General features: G+C 35.4%; 1 protein-coding gene across 1 annotated transcript; it reads left to right on the forward strand.

The window, feature by feature from the left end:
* Positions 1 to 1370: 1370 nt before the first annotated feature.
* On the forward strand, positions 1371 to 22958 carry MYL1 (myosin light chain 1). Its single transcript, XM_047085591.1, has 6 exons — positions 1371 to 1496; positions 13864 to 13891; positions 17717 to 17860; positions 19744 to 19917; positions 20372 to 20449; positions 22930 to 22958. Exons 1-6 carry the CDS (start codon positions 1371 to 1373, stop codon positions 22956 to 22958), a joined length of 579 nt encoding a protein of 192 aa, XP_046941547.1.

Genomic DNA, 22958 nt, shown 5'->3' on the forward strand with positions numbered 1-22958 from the left:
CAATATGCAACAATTAGAATACAAATATGTGTACTTACACATACATACTTATACATGTATGTGTATATATGTATATGCTCTTATATATCTTATATATCTGATATATGCTTTTGTAAAACCCCAAACTAGCTAGTGGGTTTTTGGGGTTTTTTTGTTCGTTTATTTTGGTTTATTTTGTTGTTGTTGTTTACTAACTAATAACTACTCCTTAATTAAATATCTCACAAGTTAAAAGAACTGAAGTGAAGATGGTACATTGTTTAATCTTATGCTTCTTAATATGAGAATCGAGCTTCATCAACTGAGGAACCCAAAGACAGAAAAGGAAAAACTTTCAAGTTACCCACCAAAATTCACACAGTATTAGTAATTAAAGTCCTTCTCTCTCTCTTTATTTGTCTGGCCACTTAGATTAAAAATACACCTTATCTCCCTAATACAGATTAAAAAAAATCAGGTGATAAATAACTAGGCTTTACGCCATTTAAGGAGTAAAATGGATGTGTCTACTTTGATTGACTGTTATTTTATTATTAGAAAAGCTGTTTTGCAAGAAGGTAAAACTTACATCCTGTTTAATTTTTTCATTATAGAAAGAAAATTAAATTATAGGAAGTAGTTTTGAATTATTTTTCTTTAATATGCAGTTCATTACAATTACAAAAAGAGAAGGAGAGAGATAGAGTGAGGGAGGCAGAGTTTGTGCTCCCTAGAAGGGAAAGCTTTTAATATTTGATGGGCTCTCCTTATACGTCTGCTTTTTATTTTTAAACACCACCACCTCTTTGCTGACCAACAATTTCTTGCAAATTATGGCAAGGGGGGCGGAGCATGAGCAAAGGAGCTGGGTGAAAGTTAGTGATACTCCCTGCCAAAGTTCCAAGTTGAAATCAAATCCTTCGGTAAAGTTTCTTGGACATGAAAAAAAAAAAAAAAGATTTACAACTTCAGCAGAACTGTAATTCTACCAAGAAAAAGTATCAGTCAATCTACTTTACTGTCACCAAAGGATCTGAAGCTGGCTTTGTCATACTTCTTTCTCCTTTATATATGGAGGTGGGAAAAAAAAAAAAAGCAAGAGGAGTTTAAAAAAAATTGATGAAGCCCTGACCCTTTAGATTCCATTTATAGTCTGAGCCTGAATGCCATCCCCCTTGACTAGCGAACCGTCCAATCCAGCCGCATGTGTCAAGATTCTATTAGGCACTAAGTGAAATATATATGCATGCCCTTATACCATTTAACACTCTGGGTCCACCTTCAAGACACTGGGCTGTGGATCAACTGAAGCACCACTCCTCTTCCAAGAATCATTTTGACAGGTTCTTTTGGAGGTGCTCCTTTTTTTTTAACCTATCCTTTTAAACAAAATGGCACCAAAGAAGGACGTGAAGAAACCTGCTGCCGCTCCAGCCCCTGCCCCGGCACCTGCACCTGCACCTGCACCCGCCCCAGCCAAACCCAAAGAAGAAAAAATTGACCTCTCTGCCATTAAGGTAACTAAAAGGGGTGAAATGTTTGGTCACTGAAACATCTTTCAACAGTAGGAAACTCTAGGAACTTGCAAAGGGGCATATTTTTCATTGAGACAAGTGGCGTTACTACACAGACTGGTAGATTTGGGGAGAAAAGAACCCAAATTAAAAATAAATAAACTCTGTCATTACTATGAATGTGATATTGCCTATGGAGCCTGTATTTTGCTCCAGTTTTTGTTCTCTGGTTTTCTTTTTTCCCTAAATGGTCAAAGTGCAATTTAGGGACAAAATGTGTAAGTGTGAAAAGGTGTTTCGCAAATACTTAAACCAGTGTTTTATTTTGTTCTGTTTTGTTTTAAACAAAATCTCTGTGGAAACTGGATCCCTTACCTTAATGCTACATCAAAAGAAATTTTTAGCCCCGACTTGTTTCCAAAAGTTTTAAAACAGCTGATGACCCAGTTGTCCTGGGCGTATTTATTTGACAGCTGCTTTATTTCTTCTGAAAAACAGAGGATTTTTGCAATTCAAGTTAATTCCCCCTTCAGCTTTGCTTAATAAAATTTGATACAACACCAAATTAGATCTCAGTGCAGACAATTATGCACTCAAGTGTTTCAGTGACTATAACTGTCATCTTGTTTATTTATATATAGTATTTAATTCAGAATGTGTGAGTTGCTTCTAAATGAAACTAACCCCCAAAATACTATAAAACTTGGTTATATGGCTTTTAGCTTATGTCTTTGAGCTCTTGCATACTGATCTTCAACTAAGGAGAATGTGATTGATTTTTGTGTCGACACTTTGCTGTGATCAAAGTTCTCAATTGCCACAGATTATCTGCTTTTGGGAAAATGACGCTGTGCATGTATGTGCCTGTTACCTCTCAGTGATGTGATCCATCAAATGTGCTCCTTCTCCTCATTCACTGGGGCTTGACTGGTCTGAATGACAGTTTGGAATCTTTCAGGAACTCTGCCTTATATGGAAAACTAATGGGCAAAATGTCCTATTAGGTGATCTTTTCTCTTAAGCCAAAAGTTCTGTACATAATAAATCTAAATTTTGCTAATTTAATACTGTTGACCTGTAATGACCAAGCTGACCTATAAATAAACATTTCATTGACTATTTTAGTATAATCATAGATTTAAAAAAATACTCCCCACATAAATATTGAATTGGATCATCCTCAGATCTATGTGATGACATTAAATAAATACATTCATAATTTTTATAGCATTCTGGTTAAACATGAAATTATATGTTCCAAAGTAGGAGTGGATTAATACAAATATTTTATCTTGAGTTTTTAGGTACCTAAAGCCATATTTAAAAAAAGTTGGTCAGAGAATCTAATACTGGTTAGGAACTCTTCTTAATGAATATCCACTTAGGAGGAGAAATGCATGTCAGATTTTCTGATAAATGGTGTTCTAGCTAAAGGACTGCATATAGTTCATTAAGAAAAAAACAAATTTTTCATCTCCAGCAATTCTAGTTAATGTATCTTTATAGATGCACACTGACTACATTATACAATGAACGTGATTATGGCCACTACAAGAATCCTAATCATCCGTATTATTTGACTCTCCATTCCATACTAAGACTAGAGATATGAATCAGTGTCAAAGCTATTCCACTATATTTATTGTGATTTATAAGACAATGTTACCTCTTTGTATCCAGTATTACAAATATCTGTGGAGGGATAGGGGATGTGCCTTCTTAAGAAGAAAACAAAATATCCCACTAATGAAGGCAAGCATTATTTTTCTTCCCTGAAGAAATACAAATAACACTGATTGATGATTGATTGATTGACCGATTGATTAAAAATTTAGTTTGGCAGTAAGTGTCTAAGGAAAGACAAAACATCACTTTTTTAAATCCAGAGATTAAACTGATTGTCCACAGCACAGAAGTGATGCTGTTTTGAATCTTGAAGGTTTATACTTTCATCTATATGTTGAATTCATGCTAGGGTGGCTAATGTAGCTAGCACAACTAAGCAAAAGAAGAAAACAATCTTAGGGCGTCTCTGCAGTGATGAGGTATGTAACATCTTCACTAGTTCATTACAGAACGAGAGATGCGATGGATCCTGATAAGGGACGCAAACTAAAATGGAGCAGTTAAATGCATCTAGAAGAAACAGGAGGAATTTAACCTTTATATTTCTTTCAGAGGGCCTATTCTTAATAAAGAGAGAGAAAAGGAGAAGGATAAGACTGAAACTAACATGTTTTTGTAAAGGAATTTAAAGGCCTTCAATGATTTGCATTCATCACTATGAAACCAGTGCACATTTATAGGTATTATAGTCAAAGAATGGACTACATCTTGAGAAGTATATAAAATTTAATTTCATCCCAGTAGGTAACAAGGCAAATTAAAATGTACATTAAAACATTTCATATTATGATGCTTTTAATCACCTAATGATATTTCTAGATATATTACCTCATATAAGTTATAAACTTTTTTCAGGCAGAGAAAATGAACTCTAAAGAAATTAATAGAGCTGTTATATGTGTTCATTAACTTTCTGAAAACTCGATAAAGAACAAAACTTAATTGGATTTTAAACTTTCTTTCATAAATCATATAATATTAGAAATCCAGCTGTCCTTGAGACTTTGAGTAATGCTAAAGTTTAAGTAACTATCTCTGTAGTATTATAGGCATGGCAACAGTAATATTTAATTCTGCACTACTATTCCCAGCTACTATCTATGTTTTGCCTTATAATATACCATCTTTAACAGCTATATATTTAAGTCCCCATAAACTCTGAACAATCTTTAATATTGTTAATTAGTTTTATCAATTTCTTTAATGTGCTTTGCAACCTGATTTCCTAGTTTGTTGGTTATTTAGAACATTTGTTCAGTTGTTCTGACATAAAACCTCTGATATTCACTGAGGGAATGCTTACCTGATATCCTATGACCATGGATTTTCCAGGAGTGTCCTTTTCAAAAACACAAAGACAGCTGATATTTGAACACTAAAGTTACTTTCCTGGATGGTTCTAAACACTCTTTGCCTTCAGAGAGCTGACACTTCCAGCAACAATGCCCGACTAAAGAACACTGTCTCACAGACTCTCAAGTGTAGGAATTAAAACCCCTCATGAGCATAGTTGCAGGCGCAAACACAAGAATTAACACCTGCTGCCCAACACTTCAGCCAAGTGTTGAAATAATGAAAAGAAAATAAGTAATGAGATAACTATGTGCCTAGATTTTAAAAGATCAATGTGTAAATAAATTTTTTGCACGATGCATGCCGCAGCTGATATGTCAGGATTGCCATGAGGATATAAGACTTTGAATGATGTCTGTCCTTGTGCTGTTTAAGTTTTAATTCTCACTGTTTTCACTGTAATTCAATCAGGTCATCTCTGACTAGATGCTGCAGGTGGTATTTACAAAAAGTGGTAAAGGTACAGAATGCATTGACAGAAACTTATCAAATAACAAATCTAAATGATTGAACACACACATGGGGAGATTTAAACTTTCAATTTAATGGTAATGTAGGAATACAGCATTCCCAATAAATGCATGTATTTACTGACGGGTATTTAGTGGAGGCAAATATTATATATACACTGCATTACCTGACTGGCTCTGGTCCAGGTATAGGATTATTTGTTTTAATCTACAAATTCATTTTTCCTCAGCTCTAACAAGGCTAATACAAACCCAGTCCCATTTTGAAGAATTGTTGAGAAAATCAAATGAAGTCATGGCCCATGAAAGGCTCTGAAAACTACAAAGTTCTTTGCAATATAATAATAAATATTCATTGTGAATTAACTCCTGTGCCCTATTAGCTTATTTAATCCTCAAAACATTATACTGGGGTGGTTTTTAGCCTTGTTTTGCAAGAAAAGAAATTGAGTCTAATGAAGTTCAGTGCTATGTTCACAATCAGATAACTAGTAGGTGGTGGAGCTAGGATTTAACCTTGCAGGCCAAGTCCAGAGTCAACTGTGGTAATTGTATCCCAAACTACCTCCTGTTCATAAAGAGTAAACTGCTGTTAAGAATACATGAAGAAGGCTTTTTTTATTCTTAAATGTATGGGGTAGAGTGGATCTCATATTGCCCTGCACAGTCCTGTGTAGCCAGAGTTAGGGGTGATAGACACAAATCAGAGCAGGTTCACGAAGACTGTTGACCTTGGCCGTTCACTACTTTTCTGTTCTCTACAGATTTCCCCTATCTTAGCACCTGTTACTGACAAGTTGGGTGCTCTCTTTTACAGATGAAAGGTGGGAATATTAGGAACCTAGAAAGACTCCTAGTCACTTTGTTGTAGCTTCCTATAAAAAATTTGTAAATGGGACATATATATTAAAAAAAAGTCGTTATGTGAGTAGATTAGTAGTTGTCAGGGATGGAGCTGGGGATGGGGTAAATGTGTAAAGGTGGTCAGAGGGTACAAGATTCCAGTTAGAAGATGAATAAGTTCTAGGGGCACCTGGGTGACTCAGTCACCCAGTTGAATGTCTGACTTCAGCTCAGGTCATGATCTCGTGGTTCATGGGTTTGAGCCCCGCATCAGGCTCTGTGCTAACAGCTCAGAGCCTGAGCCTGCTTCAGATTTGGGTCTCCCTCTCTCTCTGTCTCTCTGTCTCTCTGTCTCTCTCTCTCTCTCTCTCTCTCTCAAAGATTAAATAAACATTAAAAACATCATTTAAAAACTTTTTTAAAAATATGAATAAGTTCTGGGATCTAATATACAGAATAGTGACTACAGTTAATAATACCATATTGTACACTTGAAAGGTGCTAAGAGAGTAGATCTTAAAAGTTCTTACCACACACACACACACCATACACAAATTGCTTTTTAATTTTAAAAAACTATTAAATAGATGTATCAACTAACCTTACCATGGTAATCATTTTACAATATCAAAATCATCACACATCAAATCATGTTGTACACCTTACTTAAACTTACATGATGCTATGTCAGTTATATCTTAATAAAGCTGGAAAAAATAAACTATACCAAAGTATTTTTAAAATGCTCTTAAATGTGAGGCACCTGAGTGGTTCAGTCGGCTAAGTGTCCGACTTCAGCTGAGGTCATGATCTCACACTCCGTGAGTTTGAGCCCCACATCAGGCTCTGTGCTGACAGCTCAGAGCCTGGAGCCCGCTTCAGATTCTGTGTCTCCCCCTCTTTCTGCCCCTCCCCTGCTCATTCTCTGTCTCTCTCTGTCTCAAAAATAAACAAAAACATTAAAAAAATTTTTTAAATGCTCTTAAATGTAATTAAACAGATTGAATTTTAAAATAATTTTGGTTTTGTTTAATTAAGTATACACATATACCAAAACTGACCTCCAAATTTTGCCATCAGGCCAATATTCTGAGAAAAGTATGGGATCTCTATTTTGTTTACAAATAGCATGATTTTAACTGTAAGGAAATATCAACCATATATCTTTTGGAGTGATACGCAGAAATATAATACCACATGTATAATGATTAAATCTTAACCTTAACCAGCTTGAGAAAAAGAACCAGGAAAAGAACACATATAATCAATTTCTGATTAGAAGTATAGATATTACTGAAAACATCTATAAGGTGTCTCTAAGTTTTCTTTAGGTAATTGTAAGAGTTTGTTTTTTTATCTTGACCTTTCAATAACACAAATTAATTTTTAATACAACTATAATGTAACAAATTGCGATATCAATCCATTTGCAGTGTGAATATAACCTCAGGAGCAAATAAAAAATTATTTGAGATTACCACTAGATACCATATCAAGTTTCCACTTTTAAACATCTATGATGTACAAGAAGGGAACAGGTGGAATGGAGTGAGAAAACACTAAAGGGCATTCTGTAACTCTCCAAAATTACATTTTGAACGATATGTACCTGGATAATATCTTTGCAAAGTAAAATGCAGTTTGGAAAGGAATAGATATGTTCACCAATTAATAGTGAATAGCACTTTTAATTTTAAAGATAATGAAATCTTTGCAAGACAAGGAGACCACAAAGTGACAGTGACAAATTTAGACTCTTGACATTCTAATGTTGCAAATGAATCTCCTGGCAAGTTGTCTTTAGAAGTCGTTCCATAATTACCCAGCATTAAGCACCATCTGACTCATGGAAATTATGGAAAGGATTATATTTAGTCTGCTGATACTACACTTTCTTCTGCTTCTCCTCATACTGAAATACTTTTTGTATGAAAATGAGATCTATAGTTTGTTTCTACATCAACTTCTACAGTTTGTTTCTCACTCCAAATCAGAATTTGGAGGGCAAAAGTTGCAATATACAAGGTGTAGTCGCTTCAATTATATTAGTTAAAAATTCAAACTATATGGATGACAGATCCTTGTTATTCTGGCCATAAATTAATAATAGTGAATTGAAGCCAGAGGAAAAAAAATTACCTTAAAGATAAAACCACATCTACTCAACTTTATAGTCTTTCTTCTGTTGTGGAGAGTGAAGTCTTTGTACATGGCACGTGCCTAATGGTTCAACGTCTCATGTTTCTGAAGCATCTGACTCACTTGAACACAGTTTATGAAATTATATTTTAACTCCTCTTTATCTAAATTACTTCAAAATAATGTTGCTTAATGAGTTTTTAAGCACTAAGCCCTTTTCCATTAAAAAAGGAGGTTGAGGGGGCGCCTGGGTGGCGCAGTAGGTTAAGCGTCCGACTTCAGCCAGGTCACGATCTCGCGGTCCGTGAGTTCGAGCCCCGCGTCGGGCTCTGGGCTGATGGCTCAGAGCCTGGAGCCTGTTTCTGATTCTGTGTCTCCCTCTCTCTCTGCCCCTCCCCCGTTCATGCTCTGTCTCTCTCTGTCCCAAAAATAAATAAACGTTGAAAAAAAAATTTTTTTAAATAAAAAAAATAAAAAAGGAGGTTGAGGTTGATTCTACTAACAAAAGCATGGAAAATTCACACCAGTGCAGAACATAGCAAACCTAGAAATCATACAGAGGAAGCTGCGACCCAGATAAGTTATTTAATCAAAAGACACATGCTTTCTTATAATAGAACAAAATTCTGAATGTTTCAATCCCTGTCTAGTTCCATTCCCATCATATCAAAAGACCTGAAATCTCTAAAATGGTAATGCCAATATTCATAAATCCCTGTGGTCACAAAAAGAACTTTTATTCCAGATGAGGAAAAAGCAGATACTTTAAATTTCTTAAAACACATACACCAAGAATTTTTCGAATGCTCACATTTTTTAAATAAAAAGAGGAAGGAAGGAACAAAAACACGACTTGGATTTTTAATAAATTGCATATAAATAAATGTACAAAGTAGAGAAGGTACAACTCTTAAAAAATCTTAAATTTATCAGTTATTAACCATAGGTAAGCTGAAGAAGTATAGACTTAGGCCACATGTTTAAATTTTTATTAAAACTCACCTAGGCCTCTCATTAAGTCTTGTAGGTCTGAATTGTGTTATCTTACAAATTCAGCCTTTGCTCCAATGTGACTGAATTCAGTTGACTAGTCCACACTTTCTCAGCATAGAATTACTTATTTCTCCTTCTGTTCAGATAAATGTATCCAATATAGCCATCTACTCTCTCTTATATTGGACAGCCTGGACTGGTACTGTATTCTCATTGTTCTTAATTTCTCCCTTTTATTTCATATTATAGTCACCAGCCTAAGTATATCCTTTGTTGAGGTAAAATAAAAAATGAAATGAAAAATATGTATTTCCTTTAAATCAAATAAGTTACTCTGAGGCACAAAATTCTAATTTCCAAAACAGTATTTCTGCTGCCTTTTTATGGTGATTCACGGTAACTCTGTGAGATTAGAATGAAAAATAATAATCTAAGTTTTTCTTAGGTTTTGCATACATTCTAGGTCTTCAAATGCCTCTCTGCCAGGCATTAAATCAGAGAACATGCAGCAATGTTTTCTTGCTTGAAAACTGGCCCTGCTTAGATTAACTTCTTTACTTAGCCTTACCAGTCATTAGCCTCATTATGTCTTGCAGGGAAGATGAAGACTGTTTAAAGACCATAGTCTATGTTCCTTCCTAGGGCATTTTCTCTCAGTATTCAACGTCACGGATCTCCCAGATCATCCTTAATTATAGCTCTTCTTGATATACTAAAGCTTAACATACAACAATTTCAGAGCCTGTTTGATTAAATTCATCTTAATATTTTCCCTATAAATTAATTCCTTCTATACACTAGAAGCTTTATTTTGTCTTTAATCAGTTAACTGAACATCACGAGTACTTTTCAAAGTGAGAAAACATCTGTAAACATTGCAATAAAAATCCTTTTCACCACCAGTCCCTTGTAAACTACTACTTACTTAAATCCAGTACTAAAGAGCACAGGAGTCACAAAAATATGGCATATAGCTGTTGTACTAACAGTCTAATATAGGTATGTAGGCTAAGATGGAAAAGCAAATTGAGGGTTGGCAAATTAGAATTCCTAAGCATAAACATTTACGTAAAATCTAAGGAAAGACTGTGGAAATATAAAGGCACATACATCAATAATTCAAAATGAGCATCCCTCGTATGTGCTTGGCAGTTCTAGGTGCTGGACCTATACCCCTGAAGAAGAACATATCACCTTCTATAGAATGTAAGCTCTTTGAAGGAGATGATGAAATCTCTTCCCTCATGGAATATAATATTCTAGAAGAGAAGCTCATGTTTGAGGTTGGAACTTACTGTGCATATGCTCTAATGATTTTAATTTATAGAAAATCTGTTGAACAACTAATACAGACAAGGTATTTTATAGAGCTATGGGAAATGAGTTATAAAAATAAGGCAGAGGAAGCACTCTAGGGGGAAAAAATTGGGGTGGGCCCATGCCCAGTTTGCATCATGGACAAAGGTAAATGTTTTTCACTAATGGCCTGGACTTTCCAGAAGTTTACAACCAGGAAGGTTAAACATCTTTCAGTGGGAAGAAAGGAGCTGAGTAAATAGAGAGAAAAGATTCTTTCAAGAGGAGATTTTATCAGGGCTTTGAAGAATAGTTAATTTCTAAGAAACAGAGATGAGAGGAGAGCATTCCAGGTAGAATGGACTTAAATCTAATTTTTTAAAACAAACCAAATGATGACAAAGCCAACGGAGGCCAAAATCAGCTGACATTTTGTATTAATATCATGTCTTTGTTCAAAGAACTGATTACTTCATCATTCCAACACCAAGAAAAGAGATGCAAAGGAAACTCTTCATCATTTGTAGGTGTACCAGAGAATAAGTAGCAGTTCCCATTTATTCTATGACCACAGCGTTCAGGTCTTTTAACTTTTAAATTGTAGTTTATTCTCTAGGCTAGAATACACTGTCGCTTTTCTGCTGTTATCAATAACTTGCTTAAGTGTTTACTTTGATTCTCAATAGATACAAAAAAAAATCTAAGCTCTCATCCTTTATGTAGTAAAGTTATATAGAGAAAGTAGAGTAAAATTGTCTGACAACCGCCTGCCACTTCTATTTTAATAATAGTAAACGTTTACATAATATTCAAGTGGTTAGGAATAGCTTAATCATAGTATAAATACAACTTTAAGAATTATGTTCCAGTGTACTCCACAAGTATTATACAAATTGACCATATTTTATATGTATTCAAGGACACATTTTTCTGCTCAAAAAAAAACCTCGCAAATAAGCATTATGTAGGGCAAATGATAGGCATTCTGTAGGGCAACTTTGATGGATTTATTTTGTATTATTTGTAGTTTTTAGTTCTACTAAAGACATATACTAGTTCTCAATGTTAACCATAGGGCAATTTCAATTTAATGACACAGTACATAAATATAATTATAAGACTAAAAAGAACACAAAGAAATATGGTCTGCTCTCATGGCTTTAATTTGGGCATCAAAAACCATGAGGCTCCAAATTACACACTTATCAAAGGTTAGAAATTTCCACCTTTGTCCCTCCCTTCCATTTCCTCCTAATAATCCGAAGCATCTAAGTTTTTCTATTAACTTCCATTTCTCATAAATTCTCAAAATGTCTATTTATTAAAGTACATTTTATTGGGTACTAATATTTTTTAAATTATGTTTTCAGTCCTCACTTTGGGACTTAACACCCTATGAAATTTGTTTCACTACTTGTAAACTTGGGACAAAAAGTGATATGCATTTAAAATTTGATTTCTTCCTAAATGTTTTGAAGTAAAGCCACAAAGGATTCTTCTGTCTAGTGAATGGAGACTTCATGCTTTTTGTGACCATTCTCTTAAAAATAGTTGCTGAGACAATACTTAAATCAAAATTTATCTCCAACGTTCTTTGCACATATAAGCTGCTTTAGGTATGTAGAAAACTGATAAACATGTCTGAATGTTCGTGGACATTCTAGGACTGATCTTTCCTAAGGACCACTTTTCACAGTACCATTCCAAGAATGGAGTTCCTTCCTATTTTCAGGTAAGCTGCCATGAAAACCCACTACCAGCCAACCCCTTAGATACCTTTAAAATCCTAAAGTGCCAACTGGCACTTTACAGCCCCTGCTTTGGGTTTTTCTGGTTCTCAGTCTGGACTCTGAGGATGGAGGAAATACCCATTTTACTGTACAAAAACTAAGGGAGAATGGTGAAAATGGAGCTTTGAACTATCCTGGCTTAGATAAACTCTATACATCTGAGAACACAACTTGCAAAAGAGTGGTCTTTAGTTAGAGATTTCAAGAACTGACCACACCTTCACTTGAGTGAACTCTAAGAAACCCGAAGAATGTGCATGCCCTTTTCAAGTCTTCTGAACTTTACCACCAAGGACAGAGCTCCGCAGGCTCTTCCTTCTATAGTAATTGCCATTTGAAACCCCAACCCAGTCCCATCCAATAAATTCCATTAAATATCAAAACTTGCTGATGCAAAGTTTGCAAAGTCCATAATTCAACGAGAGAAGGGGTCAGCCTGAGTGTTCGAGAAATTCTAAGCTCCTCTGCCACTGAACAAGTAAGAAGCTTCTTAAAGGAAGAGGCTCCAAGAGAACATCTCAGGGATAAAGACCATAAAAGTACTGACAGGCTTCGTCTCATTATGGCTGTCCACTCCTATGTTCTGGTTTCCTAAAAATAGCCCTCAGGGTACAGAGCCCTCCTTCCCTTTGCCCTAAGAAAGCTAAAGAACTCTCCAAGGGGAGTGGCCACTTCTCTCTGAAACCTGATGCTAGCTGTGAGGTCACAGCTTCCCCAGAAATAAAAGGCAGCCTCGGCAAGCAGGCCCCACTCAGGGACTGGAGCGGCCCTCAACTCACTCTTCAGCTTTGCCGCTGTTCCTCAGCCCAGAAGTTCTGCCATGGTGGGTCCTGTGAGAAAACTCTTTGTCCTTTACAGGAGGATATAGTCGTGGATATGACCTTACTGAATAGAAAGGCAGTCAAGGAGCAGAACTAAGGAAAGAACATATTCAGTATAAGTCTGTAGAATCTACTTTTGCTTTCGTTGAGGTGGGGTGAGGATAGATGAATTCGAGCTATTATGCTAACTGAAAAAGTACATCTTACTCCCCAAAGCAGTACTTTATGCTTCACTAACTTTTGTTATATGACATAAGGTTTATTATATCTAAACATGGGGGAAGAGGAAATTGCTACTATAGCAAAATACTATACTTTTAAAAACAGTCTGATGAAGACAGCTAAAATAAGTAAGCTATTTCCGACCCATCAGACACATGGTCGAGCAAAAACCTCCTAGTTAAATAGAAGAAAGACTTAAGGTGATCTTTTTAATGCAGTGTATCTCTATTTCTTAATTCAGTGTATCTGTATTAGACATATTTTAAATACATCACAGACTATTATGTTATTCCAGGAAGTATTTTACTTAGCATTTGTTAAATCATTGACTCATTGATTAAGATGCAGAGAGATGTTCCCTAATTATCTTTTGCAATAGCTTATTTTTCCTAGATTCCAAAGTATCCTAAGGCCACCTCTTATTCTATGACACCTACATATTCTCCTAGAAATCTCAGAACAGAGAGCACTCATGCTTCTGTCAATGCATTTGAAAGAGTACTATTGTTTCTTTCTTTCTCCCTCTCTCGCCACTGCAGTCCTTCAGTGCCGACCAGATTGCTGGTAAGTGAATTGAGCTTCTCTACTCCAGATGTAGGCAGAGCACTGCCTGGTTTCTGAAATATCCCTTATCTCTAAGGCATGTTACTGCGTGGCTCAACCTGTTTGTGTCCAAGCTATGCCTGACCTCTGAAAAGTAGGCTTGCTTTTGGAGCTTACTTTGAAGAATACTCAGGGAATGAGCTTGGATACACTTAAAAATAAGGACATTTTTGTTTGGTTAAAATATTCTTTGTGGTTAATTTCTTTCTAACAGATCGAGTTCTCTAAGGCACAGCAGGATGGTAAGTTTAAAAGATACAGTTGTTAATGTGTGCACACTCATAAAGATGGCATGTGAGAAAACCAACTCCCCTGAGATGAGATCAGCTCTTCCTAATTATCCCCACTGGTGTAGCCACTCTAAATATAAATGCTCTCAATCATTCTAAATAGAAGTTTTCTCAACTTGAACCTCTTGCTTATAATCAGTAATCAAAGGTTTATGCAAACAAAAGATAGACACCATAAAATAGGTCCTTGCAATCACTGTTCTAAGTAAAACCATTTTGATAGAGTAGCCAATACCATAGATAAACCCAAAAAAAGTTGTAGATTTTGAAAGGCTAACCTGTTCATCAAATTCCTGAAGACAGATTTGAGAGGTCTGAATTGTTCCATTTAGAAAATAATATTGATTGTGAACCTGCCAATTACCAAACCTACATAATTTCAATGGGCATCACAGTGAGTTGAGAGAAACAAGTGAAGTGGATATAGAATAAAAGTGAATTCACAGACAGATAAGGAAGAAAAGTTTATCATAAAACTGTGCAAGAAACATTAGACATCTCCTGGTCTGTCTTTAGAGAGCTGATAGGACTTGTTCAATGACCCAAAGTATTAGTAACAGGCCCAAACTCTGGTATTAGTTTAAACTAATTAGAAATTTATTTCACAAAAACAGTTACTAACTAGAAGATTTCAAATTCTTAAAATTCAAGAGAAGCTGAGTACTTTCCCTAACATTTCCTTCAGGTCTTTGGATCCAAGAGACCCCATGTCCCACGAAGTTTGTTTTTTCACTAGAAGCGTAGGAGAGAATGTTTTATGGACTGATAGTGTCACAAGTTCAAACAAACTGAGAAAGAAATTACTTCTAAAGAAGTGAGGGAGAGAAACACTTTAGTTATATGATAGCATACATAAATAATTATAATTATAGGTGTTTAATAAGAAACTATTCAAATACTTGGTTCTATACCTAAGAAATGCCACATTTTTCAGTCTGTTTCAATGCCTAGAATATTTCATGTCTGGACGTCAAGTAAGAAAAAAAAAGGATATTTGCTGTAGTAAAAACCCATATGTATCTACATCATGGTTGATGATCTCATGTCAACAGATCAGGTGATTCAATGACTCAGAACTCAAGAGCATTTGAAATTATACTACAAAGGACTATTTTTTTCTCATTGAAAAAAAATGGTAATCCTACTATATTTTGTTTGAATTTTAATGCATTTTTAACGAGTGATGCTGCTACATTATCAGCTACTGCATCCCAGTCCTCTCAAATATCCAATTTATGGTGTCACTTTGGCTGCCAAACTATGGTGGGACTAAGCAACAGAAGACTTACTGTTGGCCAGAAGGACAGAAGGACTTACTGTTGACCATTAAACCTATAACTACATATATGAAAGAAGTTTTAGATATAAAAGTTCAGGAAGCATTGGTGGGGTGGACTGGTTTTCTCCTTGTGCCAGGAAAGCGAATGTAAGCTCTTAAAATTTCAATGGAAATACAATGCTTTTGGAAATGAATGAAAACTTCTTTGGTTTCCTTCCTTTTTCAATGATTAAAGAGTTTTGGTCATGGCTGCTCCATTTGAATGTATCACAGGTTGGAAGAAAAGGGAAAAAAAAGGAACATGATTGCATTCTAAAGGTCTAAGTCCTGTGATGTCCAGTGGAGTTGCTACTTAGCCACATGTGGCCATTTAAACCTGAATTTTAATTAATTAAAAATAAAAGCATTTAAGCAGCTATTTTCTCAGTTGCACTGCTCATATTAGTGCTCAGGGGCCACAGAGGGCTTTTGGGGCAGCCCAGACATAGAACATTTTGATTGTCACAAAAAGGTTTCTAGTGTTGGTCTATACCAGGGGCTGTCAAATTTTTTTCTTACAGGGCCAAATTGTCAATATGTTAGGCTTTATTGGGAGTACAGAAAACAACTCCACTCCATTGTTGAGGTTTAAAAATAGCCATAAACAATACATAAAATAATGGGCTACATTCCAATTAAACTTTATTTTAAAAAACAGGTGGCCAGCCCCTAGGTAGCAGTTTGCTAATCCATATTCTAGACTCTTGAAGAGAATAAATCTTAAAAATCTGGGGTAGGAAGAGCAATATCTGTCTGTCCTTGGCATTTAAATCAACAAAGGGTTAATGTCAGAGAGATTCTATTACAGCCCATAAAATCCTATTTGTATATCAGCATCTAAGCAGGGTAATAGTGAGCCCTCTGAGCAATCTGTGCATGAAAGCATGGAGCCAGTAACAAGAATAGTTCAGTTTCACATGTCCCTTAGAAAGATGAAAAATAATATTTGACTAATAATCCTACTGTGCCTGCAGCGTGCTTTTTAGGTTAAGGGAATGGTCTGATATAGTCAAATTGCATAGAATCTGAAGGGAAACCTTTAGCCAAGAATGGTGACATGCTCTATAGTTGATTGTGAATATGTCTGGTACAACCTTCCATCAAGGGATAGAGGGATGATAAAATAGGGCATTTTGCTGAGTAATCTATCTAGATGGCATCTTTTGATCTAAGGCCATTAATGGTCTAAAAACACTGTTTTCAGCTCATTAAAAAGTGGTTGTTCTGAGTGTTGTTGGGATTAATCCAACAAGTTGTCATCAATACTTTTGGGTTCTCCAGAAAGTCTAATTTAGTTAAGTTTAGAAAGTTTCAGTTAAAATGTCACTTCTGGCCCCTTAATCCATAGTAGTACCCTTTTCTGTCTTTTTGGCATATACTTTGTTAACATAATCCTGAAAGGCAAAAACAATTCCAACAACATAGAGTGACAAAATTTAGGGAAAGTCAGCAACAAAGTGATTGTGATAAAAATAGACAACACTTTAAGATATGTACTTATACACACACATAAAAGTTCAAATAAAACTAGAAATATCTGAATAAAATTGGTGGAGTCTATCAATGTGAATATTCTGTTTGTGACAATATTGCCATAATTTTGCAAAATGTTACTATTGGGGGAAACTAGATAGAGTATTTAAGAGATCTCTCTGTAATTTTTTTTCCTTAACATTGCAGGGGAATTTACAATTATCTGCATAAAATTGTAATTTAAAAAATGTGTACTTAAATTCTAAAGCCAATATGGCGACATGCTGTCATATGTATTATCTGAAAAAGAGTAAAGTTTAAACAGATTATGATAGTGATATATCCAAACAAATATTTCTCCTTCTGAATCGATTACATTGGGAGCCCATTAAAGTCATACAATGCAGTGGTGAAACGACACTATTGAACTCAGAGATTTGTTTCACCTTTCTAATTTTTTTTTCCTGAGAAATGAAGTTGCTCCTGAAGATAACTAGTCCAGGGGGGAGGCTAAGAGATTTGTCCTTCAGGAAGAGGGTTTTCTAAATAATTTGAAAAACCTGGGTTAACCTCTTATAACACAACCCTGATTGAAAATTTGTTTTCTTGAAATTTTATTAACTTTCTCAATTATGAGGAGTTCTTAAGGTTTCTCAAGACCTCAGAATTTCTTAACCCAGTCATACTTCTCAGGCAGATGAAGGAAATATGAATAAATACATCAAGGAGCTTCAATTTCCATATCTGATTAAAAATAATATATGATTTGAGGCTGGAAATGCTGCTTTAAAATAGTCCCCAAAAGAAGTGTCAGAAAGGATTGCCAATGACTGTTTGAGCTAAGAAAAGGAAGAGTTCAAAGATAACAACATAAGTGGTTGCAAAAGGTGAAAACAGAGGAGAGTGAACTGGATCCTTGATGAAATTAGGGGTAATTTATAGGTCTAAGGGAGAAAAAGTATCCTAAAGCTTCTTGCTTCTTGCAGAATTCAAGGAGGCGTTTCTCCTGTTTGACAGAACAGGTGATTCTAAGATCACCTTAAGCCAGGTCGGTGATGTCCTTCGGGCTCTGGGCACAAATCCCACCAATGCAGAAGTCAAGAAGGTTCTGGGAAACCCCAGCAATGAAGGTAACCGTGTTTTCCCAAGAAGTTGGGAAGCAAGATTGTGTGTGCATGCGCACACACACACACACACACACACACACACACACACACACCACAAGGAGGGGGGAGGGGAGAGACACAGAAAGGGAACTTTATTGAGAAATAAGATCCATAGAATAGAGCTTAACTTGTTCTTGATGGTAAATGTGCTTCTTGTCTGTCTAGAATCTCAGTTTTTCCTCATAAAATAAGTGAACCTTCCTTTGAGAATTTGCAAGCATGATAAAATTTCATGCCAATGAAAAGAAATAAAATCTAATGCTAACATTGTCATCCTCATCCCATCTAATGCTCATAATTTAAAGGTTAATGAATAAAATCATATCCAAATCTGCACATTTTTTCCAAACCTTCAAAGGCAAAAATACATTTTGACAAAGATGTTTAACATGGCCAAAACACAATACATTTTGTGAACAACTCAGCAAATTGCAATGGCACACTTCTAGAAAAGATCTACTCTGATAAGAGCTGTGGAAATAAAATCACAGTGCTTTCAAGAGGTTGACAATGCCTGCTGACTTTGCCCAGTGCTCAGTCTCTTGACACCCTGCTCTGTGCCATTTTAAAAGAAACTCACCTCTCCTAATTAAGAATAGACAGGATGTCATTTTAATAAGAGTATTTTCTATTCCCAAAGAATCACAAGAGGACTTAAAAATTGAAGCCAAAATGTACATTCAGTCCCCCAAAGTAAATCCCAGTACAAAAGACAGTAGATATTTAAGTGGCAAATTGTAGACATCATTTGCTTGATATGGTCATCCAGTTATTAGTCTGGAACAAAAATATTTTTTTAATTCCAAAGATTCATGGCACAGTGTAATAGTCTATTGGAGAATAGCACACTGAACAAAAAAGATGAGAAAAAAACTGAAATTTTTTCAAGTAGATATTTGAGCTGTTTATCTTTGCCATGAGGGGGAAAGAAGGAGGGGAGAAGAAGTAATTTCATTTTCCCCTTGATAACTGAAAAGACTATTTTCCTTTTATATGAAAGCGGGGGAAGTGGAGCTTGAATTTATGCAAACGGACTTCTAAATCATTCCACTGGAATTTTTCTCAAACTTCACTTTCTTTAGAGGAAAATGTCTAGGTAAATCATTCAAAAGGTAGCTGAGAGCAGGAGATAAAGTGAGAAAATGATAAGCCAAATCTTACTTTGTAAATGCCATTTTGTAAATTACCAAACATCTATCTTTAACAGCATTATTAGGTAAATAAATGTTCATTTATTCAATGTTCAGATGTGGTCTTTTCAATATCATTCAATTTCCATTCTATGAGGAAGGACTAATAAAAGGGAATTTTGACTTTAGGGCTACATAACTTTGTCCATTCACATACATCTGGATAGTCTGTTTTACACTTTTGTTGTAAATGCGATTTACCTTGTTTGTTGTATATTTTTACATTGCTTCTTTAGTATTTGTAGAAAATATTAAATTGACAATACTAATAAAAAGCAGTTAACACTTTTCAGCACTCGGTTTGTCCCAGGTATTGTAATAAATTTCGCATGTGTTATCTCATTTAGGGCTCACACTAACACTCTGAGGAATCTCTCTTTTACAGATGAAAAAGTTGAGGTACAAAAAAGGGTGAGAAAGTTGCCCGTGATCACACAGTTATAAATGGTGGATTGGGGATAGAACTTTAGGCACTGGGACTCCAGAACTCATGCTATCATCTATCACCAACTTTTTGTCATCAGCAATTTACTAACTGAAATTTAAGCTATATGAAGATATTTTAGATCAGCTGGAATGAACTTTCAAGTTCAATTTGTGATTCAGAGATGACATTTTATGGTAGCTAATAACTCTCCAAATTGCAATTTCTTCCAGAGATGAATGCCAAGAAAATTGAATTTGAACAATTTCTGCCCATGATGCAAGCTATTTCCAACAACAAGGACCAGGGCACATATGAAGACTTTGTTGAGGGTCTGCGTGTCTTTGACAAGGAAGGCAATGGCACAGTCATGGGTGCTGAACTCCGTCATGTTCTAGCCACATTGGGTAAGGAAAATTTATTTCAGCAGGCTTCATAGGACAGAATATATAGGAAAGAGCATGACTTAAGGAAATCAAGTTATAACAAAGTAGGTAGGGAAGAAAAGCTATTGGTAAAAAAAGAATAGTCAAAAATTAATGACCATTTCTACTGGCCTCCGTGCCAACAAGTTTGTTTGGGGAAAGTGGTAACTTAAGTTACTAGTAATGAGTAAGTAAAGTAAAGCATGGTAGTCCACATCGGATAGAGCTTGGATGATCAGGTATAATGTGTATTTAAGTCATTCATTAGAAACAATTCATTGACAACATACTAAGTGCCAGAAGAACAGGATGGGCTTGATTTCTATCCTCTAAGAGCTTAATCACAGTCTCAAGGAACCCAAAACTGATCAGTTATGGTGAAATTTTGAAAATATTCTCTGGCCTTCTTTCTGAACAAAGAGTTTTCTTTCATCAGGTGAGAAAATGAAAGAGGAAGAAGTGGAAGCCTTGATGGCAGGTCAAGAAGACTCCAATGGCTGCATCAACTATGAAGGTACAATCTCATGTGCTTTGGTATTTACAGCAACTCTTAACTGATGGGGTTGTTGATGGACTCCTTCCAAGCTTAAAATAACTTCATCTCTGTCTTCTTTACTGAACATATACATGTTATTTATTATCAATCAATTACACAATAACTCTAAAAAGATATTCTCTAAGAATCTGGCCATGTACATAAGATTTTTATTCCTGTGGGTTTTGACAATCCTGGGCATTGTTAAATAGCTTAAAATGTTTTCACATGTATTCTTTCTTGCTAGATCTTTACCACATTTCTGTAAGATAGACAGGGTTTATGCCAGAATAGGGTTTAATAGAATATTAAAGTTGGAGATATCTCAAAATCTTTAACAGCAAGTAATTATGAAAATGAGGAAACTGAGGGCCAAAGAGGTTAGTTACTCAGTGAAGGTCACACCATTAATGGAAGGGCTGGTACTAAAATTTAGTTCTTCTCCTTGTCTGGTGTTCTTCCTTTCATGGCCAACTCTCTATGCTGTGCTACCAATTTAGAGCAGCTTCACCCAAAGGGTTGGAAAAACAACACTCCACACAAAATACAGATGCAAAATAAAATTCCATGACATAATTTGTAAAATTTAAATTTTCCAAAAAAATTGAGAAACTTTTCTATCAAAAAGACTAATCTAGCCACTTTTCAATAAAGCTATGTTGATAGCTTTGATGTAAATGTCAAGATGAAGTCTAATGACTTGGGGAAAAGTAAGAACAGAAAAGCAGGGAGAAGAAGAGGGGAGGAGAGGGCAGGAGAAGAGGCAAGCAGTCAGCCAAGCACATTTTCACTGACAATCTTAATTAAACTGCACTTTTTCCCCTGCAAACAATGTTTTACGTTTGGTTATTGCCATAAATGCATTATATAAAAGAAGAATCATTCAATAAATATTGTTTGCACCGGTGGCTAGTCATTTAGAAAATAAAGTCAGATCTGGATCTCATACCAGGATAAATTTCAAATGGTTCAAAAATTTAAATGTAAAAGCCAAAAGCATAAAAGCCATGGACGAATTCTTTTTTTTTTTTATTTTTATTTTTTTTTTTTTTTAAATATTTTTTTTTTTTTTCAACGTTTATTTATTTTTGGGACAGAGAGAGACAGAGCATGAACGGGGGAGGGGCAGAGAGAGAGGGAGACACAGAATCGAAACAGGCTCCAGGCTCTGAGCCATCAGCCCAGAGCCTGACGCGGGGCTCGAACTCACGGACCGCGAGATCGTGACCTGGCTGAAGTCAGACGCTTAACCGACTGCGCCACCCAGGCGCCCCGGACGAATTCTTTTATAACTTTTAGAGTGGGAAGGTCCTTCTAACACTGATAAAAACCCAGAAGGCATTACAAGTTTTGATAAATTCAACTACATAATTTTTTTAAATTCCATATGGCAAAAGCCACCAGAAGCAAAGCCAAAAGACAAATAGCAAACCATTAAAAAAAGTAATCAGTATCAGAGAAATCTCATTTTCCTAATTAAAAAAAAACTATTGCATATTAATAAAAAGACTACAACCCAATAGCAAAATTCATAAGTACATTGGAAATTCACATAAAAAGAGATTTTAAAAATCTATAAATACGATGTTAAACTTCACTAATAATAAAAGAAATACAGATTAACAGTACAAGGAGATACCATTTTTCAATAAGCTGATTGCCAAGCATTAGAAGTGTGACAACACTTTGGGTTGAGGAGAGTGGATGGAAACAGGAAATCTCATGCATTCCTGTTGGGAAGGCATATCATTAAAATCCCAATATGGTTATGTAGTACTAACTATTAATTCTAGCGAATCTACATCACGGGATGTAGCTTTTAGATATGCTTGCACTTGAAACAAGTGATACATGATTATTCACTACGTTGTTGTTGGTAATAGCCAAATGTTTTAACAACTTAATGTCCACTAACATGGTATGTATCAAATATACTCTGGTACACCTACATAATAAAATACGCCTACACAATGAAATTCCCCACAGCTCCCTCCCCACTCCCCAAATAATAAGGATACTCTGGTTTGCAGTCATTAAGTGAGAAAAGAAAAAGAAAAATAGTTTGTAGAATATGCCACCATTAGGGTGAAAAAGAGTTTCAGAAACACATATTTGTATTTTCTTATACATGCATAATACCTCCACCAATTTCACCATAAAGAGAGACACTATGGATGGGAGGCAGTGGTGAGGAATATTTCTTTTTTATTATAAACTCTTTCATACTTTAAAGAAACTTCTAACCATGTGAATGTACCATTTATTCCAAAAATTAAATTTACAAAGTCAGGGGAAAGGCCATGAATCCAGGATGAAGAATAGTAGACTATACCGAGCTTTAAAAAAATAAATGCTAGTATTACAGCTAAGGAAAATTAAGATTGAACTAACTTGCTAAACCTCTCTTTTATTAAACTTGATGGTTTTCTAACTCTAAACTGTCTATATTATGCCCACAGCTTTTGTCAAGCACATCATGTCTAATTAA

The sequence above is a fragment of the Lynx rufus genome, unplaced genomic scaffold (assembly GCF_022079265.1).
Source record: "Lynx rufus isolate CCGP_SWC_20201006 ecotype Redwood Valley unplaced genomic scaffold, mLynRuf1.p SCAF_2, whole genome shotgun sequence".
Taxonomy (NCBI): domain Eukaryota; kingdom Metazoa; phylum Chordata; class Mammalia; order Carnivora; family Felidae; genus Lynx; species Lynx rufus.